Here is a 12,332-nt window from a genome sequence, read left to right on the forward strand (position 1 = left end):
ATAAATTGATTTGCATTTTATTGAGGGAAATAAGTATTTGACCCCCTCTCAATCAGAAAGATTTATGGCTCCCAGGTGTCTTTTATACAGGTAACGAGCTGAGATTCGAGGACACCCTTAAAGGGAGTGCTCCTAATCTCAGCTTGTTACCTGTATAAAAGACACCTGTCCACAGAAGCAATCAATCAGATTCCAAACTCTCCACCATGGCCAAGACCAAAGAGCTCTCCAAGGATGTCAGGAACAAGATTGTAGACCTACACAAGGCTGGAATAGGCTACAAGACCATCACCAAACAGCTTGGTGAGAAGGTGACAACAGTTGGTGAGATTATTCGCAAATGGAAGAAACACAAAAGAACTGTCAATCTCCCTCGGCCTGGGGCTCCATGCAAGATCTCACCTCGTGGAGTTGCAATCATCATGAGAACGGTGAGGAATCAGCCCAGAACTACACTGGAGGATCTTGTCAATGATCTCAAGGCAGCTGGGACCATAGTCACCAGAGGACAACTGGGTGAAATACTTTTTTCCCTCACTGTAGTACTCTGCATTTGTGTTAAGGTTAGGTTACTCGGTCCAACACTCAAGGGTGGGGGGGGGTCGACCAGCCTCCTTATTGCAATAATTAATTGATATTAAATAAAGATGATTATTTTAAGAAATGACCAAGTCTCTCTCAGTACTGAATTTCCATGACAATGGTCAGATGGCCAAGAAACACTCAAATCAAATCAAATGTTATTGGTCACAAGCGCCGAATACAACAGGTGTAAACTTACCTACGAGCCCAAACCCAACAATGCAGAGTTAAAAAGTAAGACAAATATTTTCTATATAAAAAAGGAAATAGTAACACAATAAAATAACAATAATGAGACCATATGCAAGGAGTACCTGTACTGAGTCACTGTGCAGGAGTACCTGTACTGAGTCACTGTGCAGGAGTACCTGTACTGAGTCACTGTGCAGGAGTACCTGTACTGAGTCACTGTGCAGGAGTACCGGTACTGAGTCACTGTGCAGGAGTACCTGTACTGAGTCACTGTGCAGGAGTACCGGTACTGAGTCACTGTGCAGGAGTACCGGTACTGAGTCACTGTGCAGGAGTACCTGTACTGAGTCACTGTGCAGGAGTACCTGTACTGAGTCACTGTGCAGGAGTACCTGTACTGAGTCACTGTGCAGGAGTACCTGTACTGAGTCACTGTGCAGGAGTACCTGTACTGAGTCACTGTGCAGGAGTACCTGTACTGAGTCACTGTGCAGGAGTACCGGTACTGAGTCACTGTGCAGGAGTACCTGTACTGAGTCACTGTGCAGGAGTACCTGTACTGAGTCACTGTGCAGGAGTACCTGTACTGAGTCACTGTGCAGGAGTACCTGTACTGAGTCACTGTGCAGGAGTACCTGTACTGAGTCACTGTGCAGGAGTACCTGTACTGAGTCACTGTGCAGGAGTACCGGTACTGAGTCACTGTGCAGGAGTACCTGTACTGAGTCACTGTGCGGGAGTACCGGTACTGAGTCACTGTGCAGGAGTACCGGTACTGAGTCACTGTGCAGGAGTACCTGTACTGAGTCACTGTGCGGGAGTACCGGTACTGAGTCACTGTGCAGGAGTACCGGTACTGAGTCACTGTGCAGGAATACCGGTACTGAGTCACTGTGCAGGAGTACCGGTACTGAGTCACTGTGCAGGAATACCGGTACTGAGTCACTGTGCAGGAGTACCTGTACTGAGTCACTGTGCGGGAGTACCGGTACTGAGTCACTGTGCAGGAGTACCGGTACTGAGTCACTGTGCAGGAGTACCTGTACTGAGTCACTGTGCGGGAGTACTGGTACTGAGTCACTGTGCAGGAGTACCGGTACTGAGTCACTGTGCAGGAATACCGGTACTGAGTCACTGTGCAGGAGTACCGGTACTGAGTCACTGTGCAGGAATACCGGTACTGAGTCACTGTGCAGGAGTACCTGTACTGAGTCACTGTGCGGGAGTACCTGTACTGAGTCACTGTGCAGGAATACCGGTACTGAGTCACTGTGCGGGAGTACCGGTACTGAGTCACTGTGCAGGAATACCGGTACTGAGTCACTGTGCAGGAATACCGGTACTGAGTCACTGTGCAGGAGTACCTGTACTAGGTCACTGTGCAGGAATACCGGTACTGAGTCACTGTGCGGGAGTACCGGTACTGAGTCACTGTGCGGGAATACCGGTACTGAGTCACTGTGCGGGAATACCGGTACTGAGTCACTGTGCGGGAGTACCTGTACTGAGTCACTGTGCGGGAATACCGGTACTGAGTCACTGTGCGGGAGTACCGGTACTGAGTCACTGTGCGGGAGTACCTGTACTGAGTCACTGTGCTGGAGTACCGGTACTGAGTCACTGTGCAGGAGTACTGGTACTGAGTCACTGTGCAGGAGTACCGGTACTGAGTCACTGTGCAGGAGTACCGGTACTGAGTCACTGTGCAGGAGTACCGGTACTGAGTCACTGTGCAGGAGTACCGGTACTGAGACACTGTGCGGGAGTACCGGTACTGAGTCACTGTGCGGGAGTACCGGTACTGAGTCACTGTGCAGGAGTACCGGTACTGAGTCACTGTGCAGGAGTACCAGTACTGAGTCACTGTGCAGGAGTACCGGTACTGAGTCACTGTGCAGGAGTACCGGTACTGAGTCACTGTGCGGGAGTACCGGTACTGAGTCACTGTGCGGGAGTACCGGTACTGAGTCACTGTGCGGGAGTACCGGTACTGAGTCACTGTGCGGGAGTACCGGTACTGAGTCACTGTGCAAGAGTACCGGTACTGAGTCACTGTGCAAGAGTACCGGTACTGAGTCACTGTGCAGGAGTACCGGTACTGAGTCACTGTGCAGGAGTACCGGTACTGAGTCACTGTGCAGGAGTACCGGTACTGAGTCACTGTGCAGGAGTACCGGTACTGAGTCACTGTGCAGGAGTACCGGTACTGAGTCACTGTGCAGGAGTACCGGTACTGAGTCACTGTGCAGGAGTACCGGTACTGAGTCACTGTGCAGGAGTACCGGTACTGAGTCACTGTGCAGGAGTACCGGTACTGAGTCACTGTGCAGGAGTACCGGTACTGAGTCACTGTGCAGGAGTACCAGTACTGAGTCACTGTGCAGGAGTAGCGGTACTGAGTCACTATGTAGGAGTACGAGGTAGTTGAGGCGATTGAGGTAATACAGTATGTACATGTAGGTTGGGGTACAAGTGACTAGGCAAATCAGGTTATAAAATAATGGGCACTAAACTCCCATTCAAGCCCTACCATGCAGAGGCTTTGAAATGAATAAAAGGGGTGAACCTTGTGTCCGAAGTAGAGCCATCTCTCTGGACAGCCTCCGATGTAGTGAGGCTCTCTGGGAATCTCCACCACGGACACGGTCCGGCGCTTACATACGTGAGCATGGAGACCGCCACACTCACCCGCCGACCACTGACCTGTTGGTCGCAACACGTCAAAGAGAAGTCTGTTGTGGTGTTGTGTGTGTGTGTGTCTGTGTTCTTACCTGAGATAGAGGACATGGTCACACACTGTTTATGTTTCACTGGGGCATCATGGGAGCTTCCTTCTGCCCAATTCTGATAATCCACAGCGGACTCATCACTCCAACTGCACACACACCACGCACGCACGCACGCACACACACACACACACCTATTACACCCCCTCGACATTAAAGAAACAGCATAACAGCATAATAAAATACATCATTCAACAAACAAACAAATAAAACACTTACCTGAACTCTTCCCTCACGAGGTCTGTGGACAGCCCTATCCACCAGTCAGTCGACCCCAGAGAGAGCTGAGAGAACCAAGAGAAGAAAAGGAATGCTTAGCTCACTCATCCAAGGCCTACTACCGTCCTCCTGCATTCTGACCTCGCTCCAGTGAAGGGTCAGCCATTCAGCCTCTTTCACGCCACGAGAGCTCATTCAGCCCCTCTCCTCAGTCTTGGTCTCATTCAGCCCCTCTCCTCAGCCTTGGCCTCATTCAGCCCCTCTCCTCAGCCGTGGCCTCATTCAGGCTCTCTCCTCAGCCTTGGCCTCATTCAGCCCCTCTCCTCAGCCTTGGCCTCATTCAGCCCCTCTCCTCAGCCTTGGCCTCATTCACCCCTCTCCTCAGCCTTGGCCTCATTCAACCCCTCTCCTCAGCCTTGGCCTCATTCAACCCCTCTCCTTAGCCTTGGCCTCATTCAACCCCTCTCCTCAGCCATGGCCTCATTCAACCCCTCTCCTCAGCCTTGGCCTCATTCAACCCCTCTCTCAGCCTTGGCCTCATTCAACCCCTCTATTTGGCCTTGGCCTCATTCAACCCCTCTCCTCAGCCTTGGCCTCATTCAACCCCTCTCCTTAGCCTTGGCCTCATTCAACCCCTCTCCTCAGCCATGGCCTCATTCAACCCCTCTCCTCAGCCTTGGCCTCATTCAACCCCTCTCCTCAGCCTTGGCCTCATTCAACCCCTCTATTTGGCCTTGGCCTCATTCAACCCCTCTCCTCAGCCATGGCCTCATTCAACCCCTCTCCTCAGCCTTGGCCTCATTCAGCCCCTCTCTTTGACCTTGGTCTCATTCAACCCCTCTCTTTGGCCTTGGCCTCATTCAACCCCTCTCTTTGGCCTTGGCCTCATTCAACCCCTCTCCTCAGCCTTGGCCTCATTCAACCCCTCTCTTTGGCCTTGGCCTCATTCAACCCCTCTCTTTGGCCTTGGCCTCATTCAACCCCTCTCCTCAGCCTTGGCCTCATTCAACCCCTCTCTTTGGCCTTGGCCCCAGCCTCTGCTGTTTTATCCACAGCTCTGTCCTTTTTACAGCCTTCAAAAGCCTCTCCATCAGAGGGCCCTTCAGTCTGATCCGAGACGCTGAGCTGTAGTGAAACAAGGCCCTTTATTTTGTTCCTGTATGCGAGGGCACAAATGTGCGAACGAGAGAGTGAGTGAGGGCACATGTGGGAATGAGGGCGTTCGCGTGTGAATGTGTCGGTTAGTGTGTGTTCACTTGTGTCGGCCCGTGAGTGTGACTGTCGGAACGTGTGTCTTACTGTGTGCGTTAGCGTGTGTGTCAGCCCGTGTGTGTGTGTGTGTGTGTACAGACCTTCCCCATGCGCTCTCTGATGAATCGGAGCTCCTCTTTAGAGTGGACAGACAGCAAGTGGGTGCCCATCATCATACAGGCCAGGTTAACACCCTCCCAGGGAAAGGGCTGCTTGGCCAGCAGATACTCTGCTCCTCTGTAGAACACCCAGGGCTCGTTCTCTACAGGACGGAGGAAGGTTACACAGTCCCAATCACACAGTCCCTTCTCAGAGTTACAACTGCAATTGATAGCACAAATAAGCATAAAAATAAATGAATAACAACTCAATAAAATACGTCAAAAATGTAAAATATAACAAAATACATCAAAACAAATACATTTACTTACGGTCATTATACCAGTAGGGTTTGTTCAGCTCCATGCCTACGAGACAAATAAGACAGACATTCTTAGTGATAAACCTTTCAAATCTATAAGGATAAATCAATAAGCAACTTTGAGATTTCAAACGCTCCATACACGATTAAGGCAGCCCCACACCTCTCTGACTTGCCGAGTTAAATAAAGGTTCAATTTGGGTTAAATGCGGAGGAAACATTTCTGTTGAATGCATTCACTTGTACAAATGACCAGGAATCCCCATTTCTCTTTACTGTATATACAGTGCCGTTGATGGTGGAAGAGGTGAGTTTCCCCCCTTACGATCCCTTACAGAAAAACCACATGGATTCACATGAACTGTACATGTTGTCACATTGACTTCACATGAGATCACATGAAAATGGGTTTTTTGAAACACGTCACGTGTTCATGTGAAATTCATGTGTTTTTTTCCTGTAAGAGATGTACTGTAGGCAGAAAGGCTTTACACCAATCCAATCCATTAGTTATGAAAATAATGATTACCTCTGGGAACCTTGCAGATCCACTCGTGCTTGGTGTCGCAGGGCTGTGGCAGGAGGGCGTTGGTCAGGTCGCTGTACACGGCACAGCTACGTCTGTCATCCTCCTCGTTCTTATCCTCTATGAAGGAGGACACCACGGGGGTGCCGTCAGACCACTCCCAAGATCCTGCTGACTGGGGGTCTCTCTTATTCAAGCCCACCCAGAACCAACGACCCTCTGTTCTGAAAGAGAGAGAGAGAGAGAGAGAGAGAGAGAGAGAGAGAGAGAGAGAGAGAGAGAGAGAGAGAGAGAGAATGAATGAATGGATAGGAGTAATCTATAATCACAGGTAAAACTAGAAAAAGGTACAGGTATTTCCTGAATAAAATGTGTGTTCTTGATTCCCTCAGACAACACAGTATTATAAAAAGGTGAAAACAGGGCTGTAGGTTGTGACACTAACTAACCCATCAAACATGGAGTGGAGGAGTCCTTTGACGAAGACCTGCTGCTTGTAGTGGTGGAAGCTGGCCAGCTGAGCTCCTAGAGCCTGGCAGAAGAAGTCAGCGTCTTCCCACGACCGCTTCATCAGGACCTTCTCACTGTGGAACGCCTGAGGACCACAGTCAACAATGACACTCCGTCGCCTAGACTACAGCATCTCCTTATCGGTGTTGGTTTTCAAGTGACAGCTAATGGGGCAACCTCTATAATTTCGAGAATTCCAGTGATCTTGTCATACTCCCTCACAGTGGTAGCATAAGTATTGCTTTTCGCAACAAGTTCATAACTGAGGAAGACACGAGAAATTGAGGAAAATAGAAATAGGAGAAGAGATAGAATGGAGAGGGGAGAAGAGAAGGAAAGGCAGATGACCTTGTAACAGTGGAGCAGGTCGGAGTGTGATTCCCAACCTGGAGGACAGGGGGCGTAAGCGTCAATATGGACTGTGGGGAACAGGACCTCCTGGTAACCACGGATGCTCTGTTTACAAACTGACAAGGCCTTCTGGGATTTGCAGTCCTTCACTTCCCAGTGACCCAAGGCCTGGCCGCCTGTCATAGCCACACAGCCACCTGCACTGACTAGAGAGGGGAGGAGAGAGGGAGAGGGAGAGAGGGGGGGTGGGGAGGGATAGAGAGAGACAGAGAGAGAGGGAAGAGAGAGAGAGAGAGAGAGAGGGGGGGGGGGGAGAGGGGGGGAGAGAGAGGGGAGAGAGAGAGAGAGAGAGAGAGAGAGAGAGAGAGAGAGAGAGAGAGAGAGAGAGAGAGAGAGAGAGAGAGAGAGAGAGAGAGAGGGGGAAGAGAGAGAGAGAGGGGGAAGAGAGAGAGAGAAATAAAGGGACTGAGCTGTGAGAAACAGATCCACAATGCCAATCTAAGCATGCATTGGTTAGAGTGTTACCACCACAGTTTTTAATTAACTAAATGATGGGAATTCTACTTCAAAGTCGTCCTGTCATTTCACCATAGCAACAGCATGATTAATGATGCTCTCACACTGACTGAAGGAAGCTGAGATTGTCAAACCTAAATTACACTTCAACTCATTAATCAGAGGTAGCATCCCAAACGGCACTCTATTCACAGTGCACTACTAGAGTAGAGCACTACATAGGGAATAGGGTGCCATTTGGGACTAGGCCGCGGTGTGAAGTGAAGTGAAGTGAATGAAGGACAGTAGACACGTCCACCTGGGGCTAAACTAACCCACAACTAAGTCTGTCTTTCTGTCTGTCTGTCTTTCTGTCTGTCTGGTCTGTGTGATCGAGACAACATGACAGCGGGGAAGAGAAGGAAGACTGTTAACAGAGGAGTGTGAATAGAGGGAACATCATAGTTCTCATATATCCCTCGATCCACTACGACAAAACAGTAGTGTTTACCAGGGAGACTGTTGATTGACACAGAGTAGGTTGAAGTTTGTCTCTGTCCACTAATCCAAGGTCAGATTTGTTTCTCTGCTCACGCCCACGCCACCACGTCTCCCATCCCTACCTGGCTGATGCCTGTTCCAGTTTGTATAGAGCAGGGGTAGGGTGGATCCGTTGTGTCCCCCCAGCCAGCTGTACTCTCCTTGGCTACCCTGGTCCTGTAGGGCCGTCCAGTAATATACACTACCGTTGGTTCCCATCTCATTTACCAGGCTGTTCAGAAAGGCCTGCTCAAACCTGCCAGGGAGAGAAATCAACAATCATTCATAACAATGTATTCTTGTCACTATGAAATATGGGAGTTCCCATTTGAGGTGCAGTGTGTAAGAAATGATTAAGATGAGAAGTCTGAGTCAGAAATCAGACCTGTTTTCCACTGTGACCAGAGGAGCCTTGCAGTAGTAACCCTTGACGGCGTCTTCATAGCTCTGCTCGTGGCTCGTCACCATGTAGCAAGAGTGGCCCTTCCGCTTCCAATCCTGTGGGGAAGACATACAGATGTAGGATACTAATTTGAGCCAGTTTGCTACAGTAGGAAAATAATCCCGCACAGCAGCAGGAAATTTGGATTATTATGTGGATTATAACCAATAGACATTGTTTGTAGGGGTTGATCCATTTTTTTTGTTAAGGCAAGTAAAGTCTGAAATTAAAGTGGAAATTACAAACTTCAAAAGCCTTTCGTAACCTCGAATATACTACAAGTTTGCATTTCCTGTAGTGCAGGTAAATTTGAAGGGACAAAACAAGTGATCAAATTAAGGTCCTACATCTGTATGTCAGTTAGATTAAATGAATCAAAATAAAAAATAAACATTATATGGGTGAATATTTCTACTACTGCAGACACCATGCAAGAGGGAGGACAGCCAAGACAATGCGCTGAATATACTGGAGGAGATGGACTAGAGGTGGGAGCCAGGCTCACACATTAGTCCACACAGACACCTGAAAAGAGTTTGGGCCGGTGGACACAAATAGCAACAGGAGAGGCTCAGGGGAGCCGGCCAAGCTGACTGGATTGTGTTACACTCCAAACATTCTGGCAGTAAGAGCCGCATAGTTTGGAATTAGCAGTAGATGGCAGTGGCTAATACAAGCAAACACACGTGGAGGATTGGGGTCAGGGGTCAGGGGAACGGGGCGGTGGGGGGTTAGGGCTATGACTGGGGCCATCTGTTAGGACTGGAGGGGGCTTGGGGAGGGGGCTTTGGGAAGTGTCTTAGGGACAGGAAGTAGTGGTGTTTTGACAAGTGTCCTACATTTCACTCCCACCTCCCCAACACTTGCCGACACGTGCGCGAGGAAGGAATGTACACCAGTTCCTCCGCGATGAAGGAGATTCTCTCTGTATGTTGTCAAATCCCTTTCCAACTGAGGCCGTTGTCAATCAACACAGGGTCGGGTGATTGTGTGAATTATACAACATGGCCTGAAAACAACCAAATACAGTCCATGAAAAAAAGTATTTATTCTGTGACGTTCCACATTTTTTCAGTGTCCATTGATACTGCTCCTCCAGGGCGATTTCCTGTCCGTTTTAAGACATGGTGAGCAGTGAAACAGCCTTTATGAGTCAATCTGCTCATGTCCTCGTAAACAGAGGTCACAGCTCCACATGACAGTCAGACAATAAGTCATCTAGCTGATGAATCAGCTCATTGTACTGAATGCAGAGCAGACTCGCCCTAACCCGGGATCTGAACCCAACCAGGATCTTTCACTGCATGCCTGGATATGTAGAACGGCACTATTCTGACCACACTGCTCAATGTTAGCAGTTTCCACTCCACAGAACCTCTGTCTGACAAAGGATGTATGGAATCAACAATGCATGGTGCCATGAAATAAGTTATTCTGGAAACAGTTGAGTTAAGATTGATAAGAGCGCTATGTTGAATTTCAGTTTCACCTTCCATGGATATGGCAGCTATAGCATTCTTCTGCTCAGGGCTAGGACTTATGCAGCGATGATATGTTGTAGGGTTTCTTTCAAAAAAGAAATTTTACCCCCTTTTTCTCCCCAATTTCGTGGTATCCAATTGTTAGTAGCTACTATCTTGTCTCATCGCTACAACTCCCGTACGAGCTCGGCAGAGACGAAGGTCGAAAGTCATGCGTCCTCCGATACACAACCCAACCAAGCCGCAAGCTGCATATCCCTACTGGCCAAACCCTCCCTAACCCGGACGATGCTAGGCCAATTGTGCGTCACCCCACGGACCTCCCGGTCGTGTCCGGTTGCGTGTGCGCGTGTGTGTGTGTGCCTACCTCAGGACAGCCCTCGTCCCCTGCTCCAGTGGGGTGTAGGGGCAGAAGTCCTGCTCTCCTACACACTGCAGGGAGCTTCTCATCACATGGTGCCAACAGCCAGTTCCCCTCCTAGGACGAACACACACACACATTTGAGTCATTTACTATATTCATTCAAATAAAGACGATGAACCCACCACAGACTGTAGTCATCGGTAAAAAGGATTCAGTTGCCCTTACCTTCACGCCAGTCTTGGCACAGAGCTGACTGTTGCTATGGGTAGGATGATGCACGTGCCAGAGAGTGAGGTCGACTGGGGAGCCGTCTGACCACTCTACAGCTGAAGACGATAGCTTCTTTATCAGGCCGATCCACACCTCTGAGCCAGACCCTGAGACTACAGTACACACATAAACACGTAAATATACACACATGCAGTGGTCTGTGCCACCAGCCAGCCGCGATTGTGCGTCCGTTGGGCGACGCACAATTGGCGTCGCCAAGACAATTGTCTTTCCGGTAGTTGTTTTTGAAATGTTGACAAATCAACTAAGTATGTTGTGTATGTGTGTATATATATATTTTTTACACCCTTTTCTCCCCAATTTCGTGGTATCCAATTGTTAGTAGTTACCATCTTGTCTCATCGCTAAAACTCCCGTGATCCTTTATGATGTCCACACTTTCCCAGAACATAGAACACCACATAAAGTAACTAACATCCATACTAGACTATAGAACCCCAGATCCAGACTCACCGTTAGCCAGCAGGCCCAGCAGCAGCTCTACCTCAGATAGAGAGTGTAGACTGGTGAGGTTGGCCCCTACGGAGTTACAGGCAGTGGAGGATTCCTCCCAGCTCCCTGCCTCAGCCTCTGCCAGGGCTTTGTAGCAGTAACGGTTGTGGGCCAGCCAGCCCTCGGAACACACCGTGCGGTAGTACAGCCAGTTATCTGGGGGCGGGTGACGGAGAGGAAAGGAGACGAGAGGTAACGGTTCAATTCAGTACAAAAACATAGGCACCTGTCATTCTAAGACTCAGGGGTAAAGAGAGAAATTTGGTATTTTATTAGGATCCCCATTAGCTGTTGCAAAAGAGGCAGCTACTCTTCCTGGGGTCCACGCAAAACATGAAACATAATACAGAATGACATAATACAGAACATCAATAGACAAGAACAGCGAAAAGACAGAACTACATGCATTTTTTAAAAAGGCACACGTAGCCTACATATCAATGCATACACACAAACAAGTCATCTCCCATTGCCTCTCTTCCAAGTGTCGTTCATCACTCTGGAGAATTATAAATGAAAGAAGGCTGTAAATGGAAGTTCGTTCCTAGGTGGAAACATTCTAAAAATGGAGGTGTACTACTTGAACTTGTCAAATAAGAACACACATTCTCCATTTTAAAACATTTCCAGTGCCATGCCTACTGAACCGTACACAACATGTGTTTTCTGTTATAGCCCTGTTATAGCCTAGAGTGGAAGAAGCCGAGGTCAAGAGTTCATGTTCCAGGTGGAACCCAGCTGTTGAGCTGCTAGCTGAAGCTCCTCTCCCATTCCATTCGTAGAATCATTCAAACGACATCACACACTGGAGTGCCTCAGAACTTATACTGTCACTGGAATAAATAACAAGACTTCTACAAGAACTGGAATAAATAACAAGACTACTACTAGAACTGGAATAAATAACAAGACTTCTACAAGAACTGGAATAAATAACAAGACTTCTACTAGAACTGGAATAAATAACAAGACTACTACTGTCACTGGAATAAATAACAAGACTACTACTGTCACTGGAATAAATAACAAGACTACTACTGTCACTGGAATAAATAACAAGACTACTACTAGAACTGGAATAAATAACAAGACTACTACTGTCACTGGAATAAATAACAAGACTTCTACAAGAACTGGAATAAATAACAAGACTACTACTGTCACTGGAATAAATAACAAGACTTCTACAAGAACTGGAATAAATAACAAGACTACTACTAGAACTGGAATAAATAACAAGACTTCTACAAGAACTGGAATAAATAACAAGACTACTACTAGAACTGGAATAAATAACAAGACTTCTACTAGAACTGGAATAAATAACAAGACTACTACTGTCACTGGAATAAATAACAAGACTACTACTGTCACTGGAATAAATAACAA

At 48.1% G+C, this 12,332-nt stretch overlaps 1 protein-coding gene across 2 annotated transcripts in view; it reads right to left on the reverse strand.

Annotated features, from left to right (window-relative positions):
* LOC109878169 (secretory phospholipase A2 receptor) overlaps positions 1–12,332 on the reverse strand; it is a 34,292-nt gene that overhangs the window by 8,098 nt on the left and 13,862 nt on the right. For both annotated transcript variants that reach the window (XR_004209945.1, XM_031824389.1), the window contains exons 7-19: positions 10,905–11,099; positions 10,386–10,543; positions 10,164–10,274; positions 8,259–8,371; positions 7,957–8,129; positions 6,836–7,044; positions 6,427–6,572; positions 5,981–6,201; positions 5,462–5,497; positions 5,132–5,292; positions 3,780–3,844; positions 3,546–3,649; positions 3,341–3,477 (exon numbers count right to left, since the gene is read on the reverse strand). Coding sequence is in view for 1 of the 2 variants with exons in the window: in XM_031824389.1 (XP_031680249.1) it covers positions 3,341–3,477; positions 3,546–3,649; positions 3,780–3,844; positions 5,132–5,292; positions 5,462–5,497; positions 5,981–6,201; positions 6,427–6,572; positions 6,836–7,044; positions 7,957–8,129; positions 8,259–8,371; positions 10,164–10,274; positions 10,386–10,543; positions 10,905–11,099 (1,829 nt within the window). In the remaining variant the exon portion in view is untranslated. The remainder of the gene's footprint in view (positions 1–3,340; positions 3,478–3,545; positions 3,650–3,779; positions 3,845–5,131; positions 5,293–5,461; positions 5,498–5,980; positions 6,202–6,426; positions 6,573–6,835; positions 7,045–7,956; positions 8,130–8,258; positions 8,372–10,163; positions 10,275–10,385; positions 10,544–10,904; positions 11,100–12,332) is intronic.

Source organism: Oncorhynchus kisutch, linkage group LG5, assembly GCF_002021735.2.
Source record: "Oncorhynchus kisutch isolate 150728-3 linkage group LG5, Okis_V2, whole genome shotgun sequence".
Taxonomy (NCBI): Eukaryota; Metazoa; Chordata; class Actinopteri; order Salmoniformes; family Salmonidae; genus Oncorhynchus; species Oncorhynchus kisutch.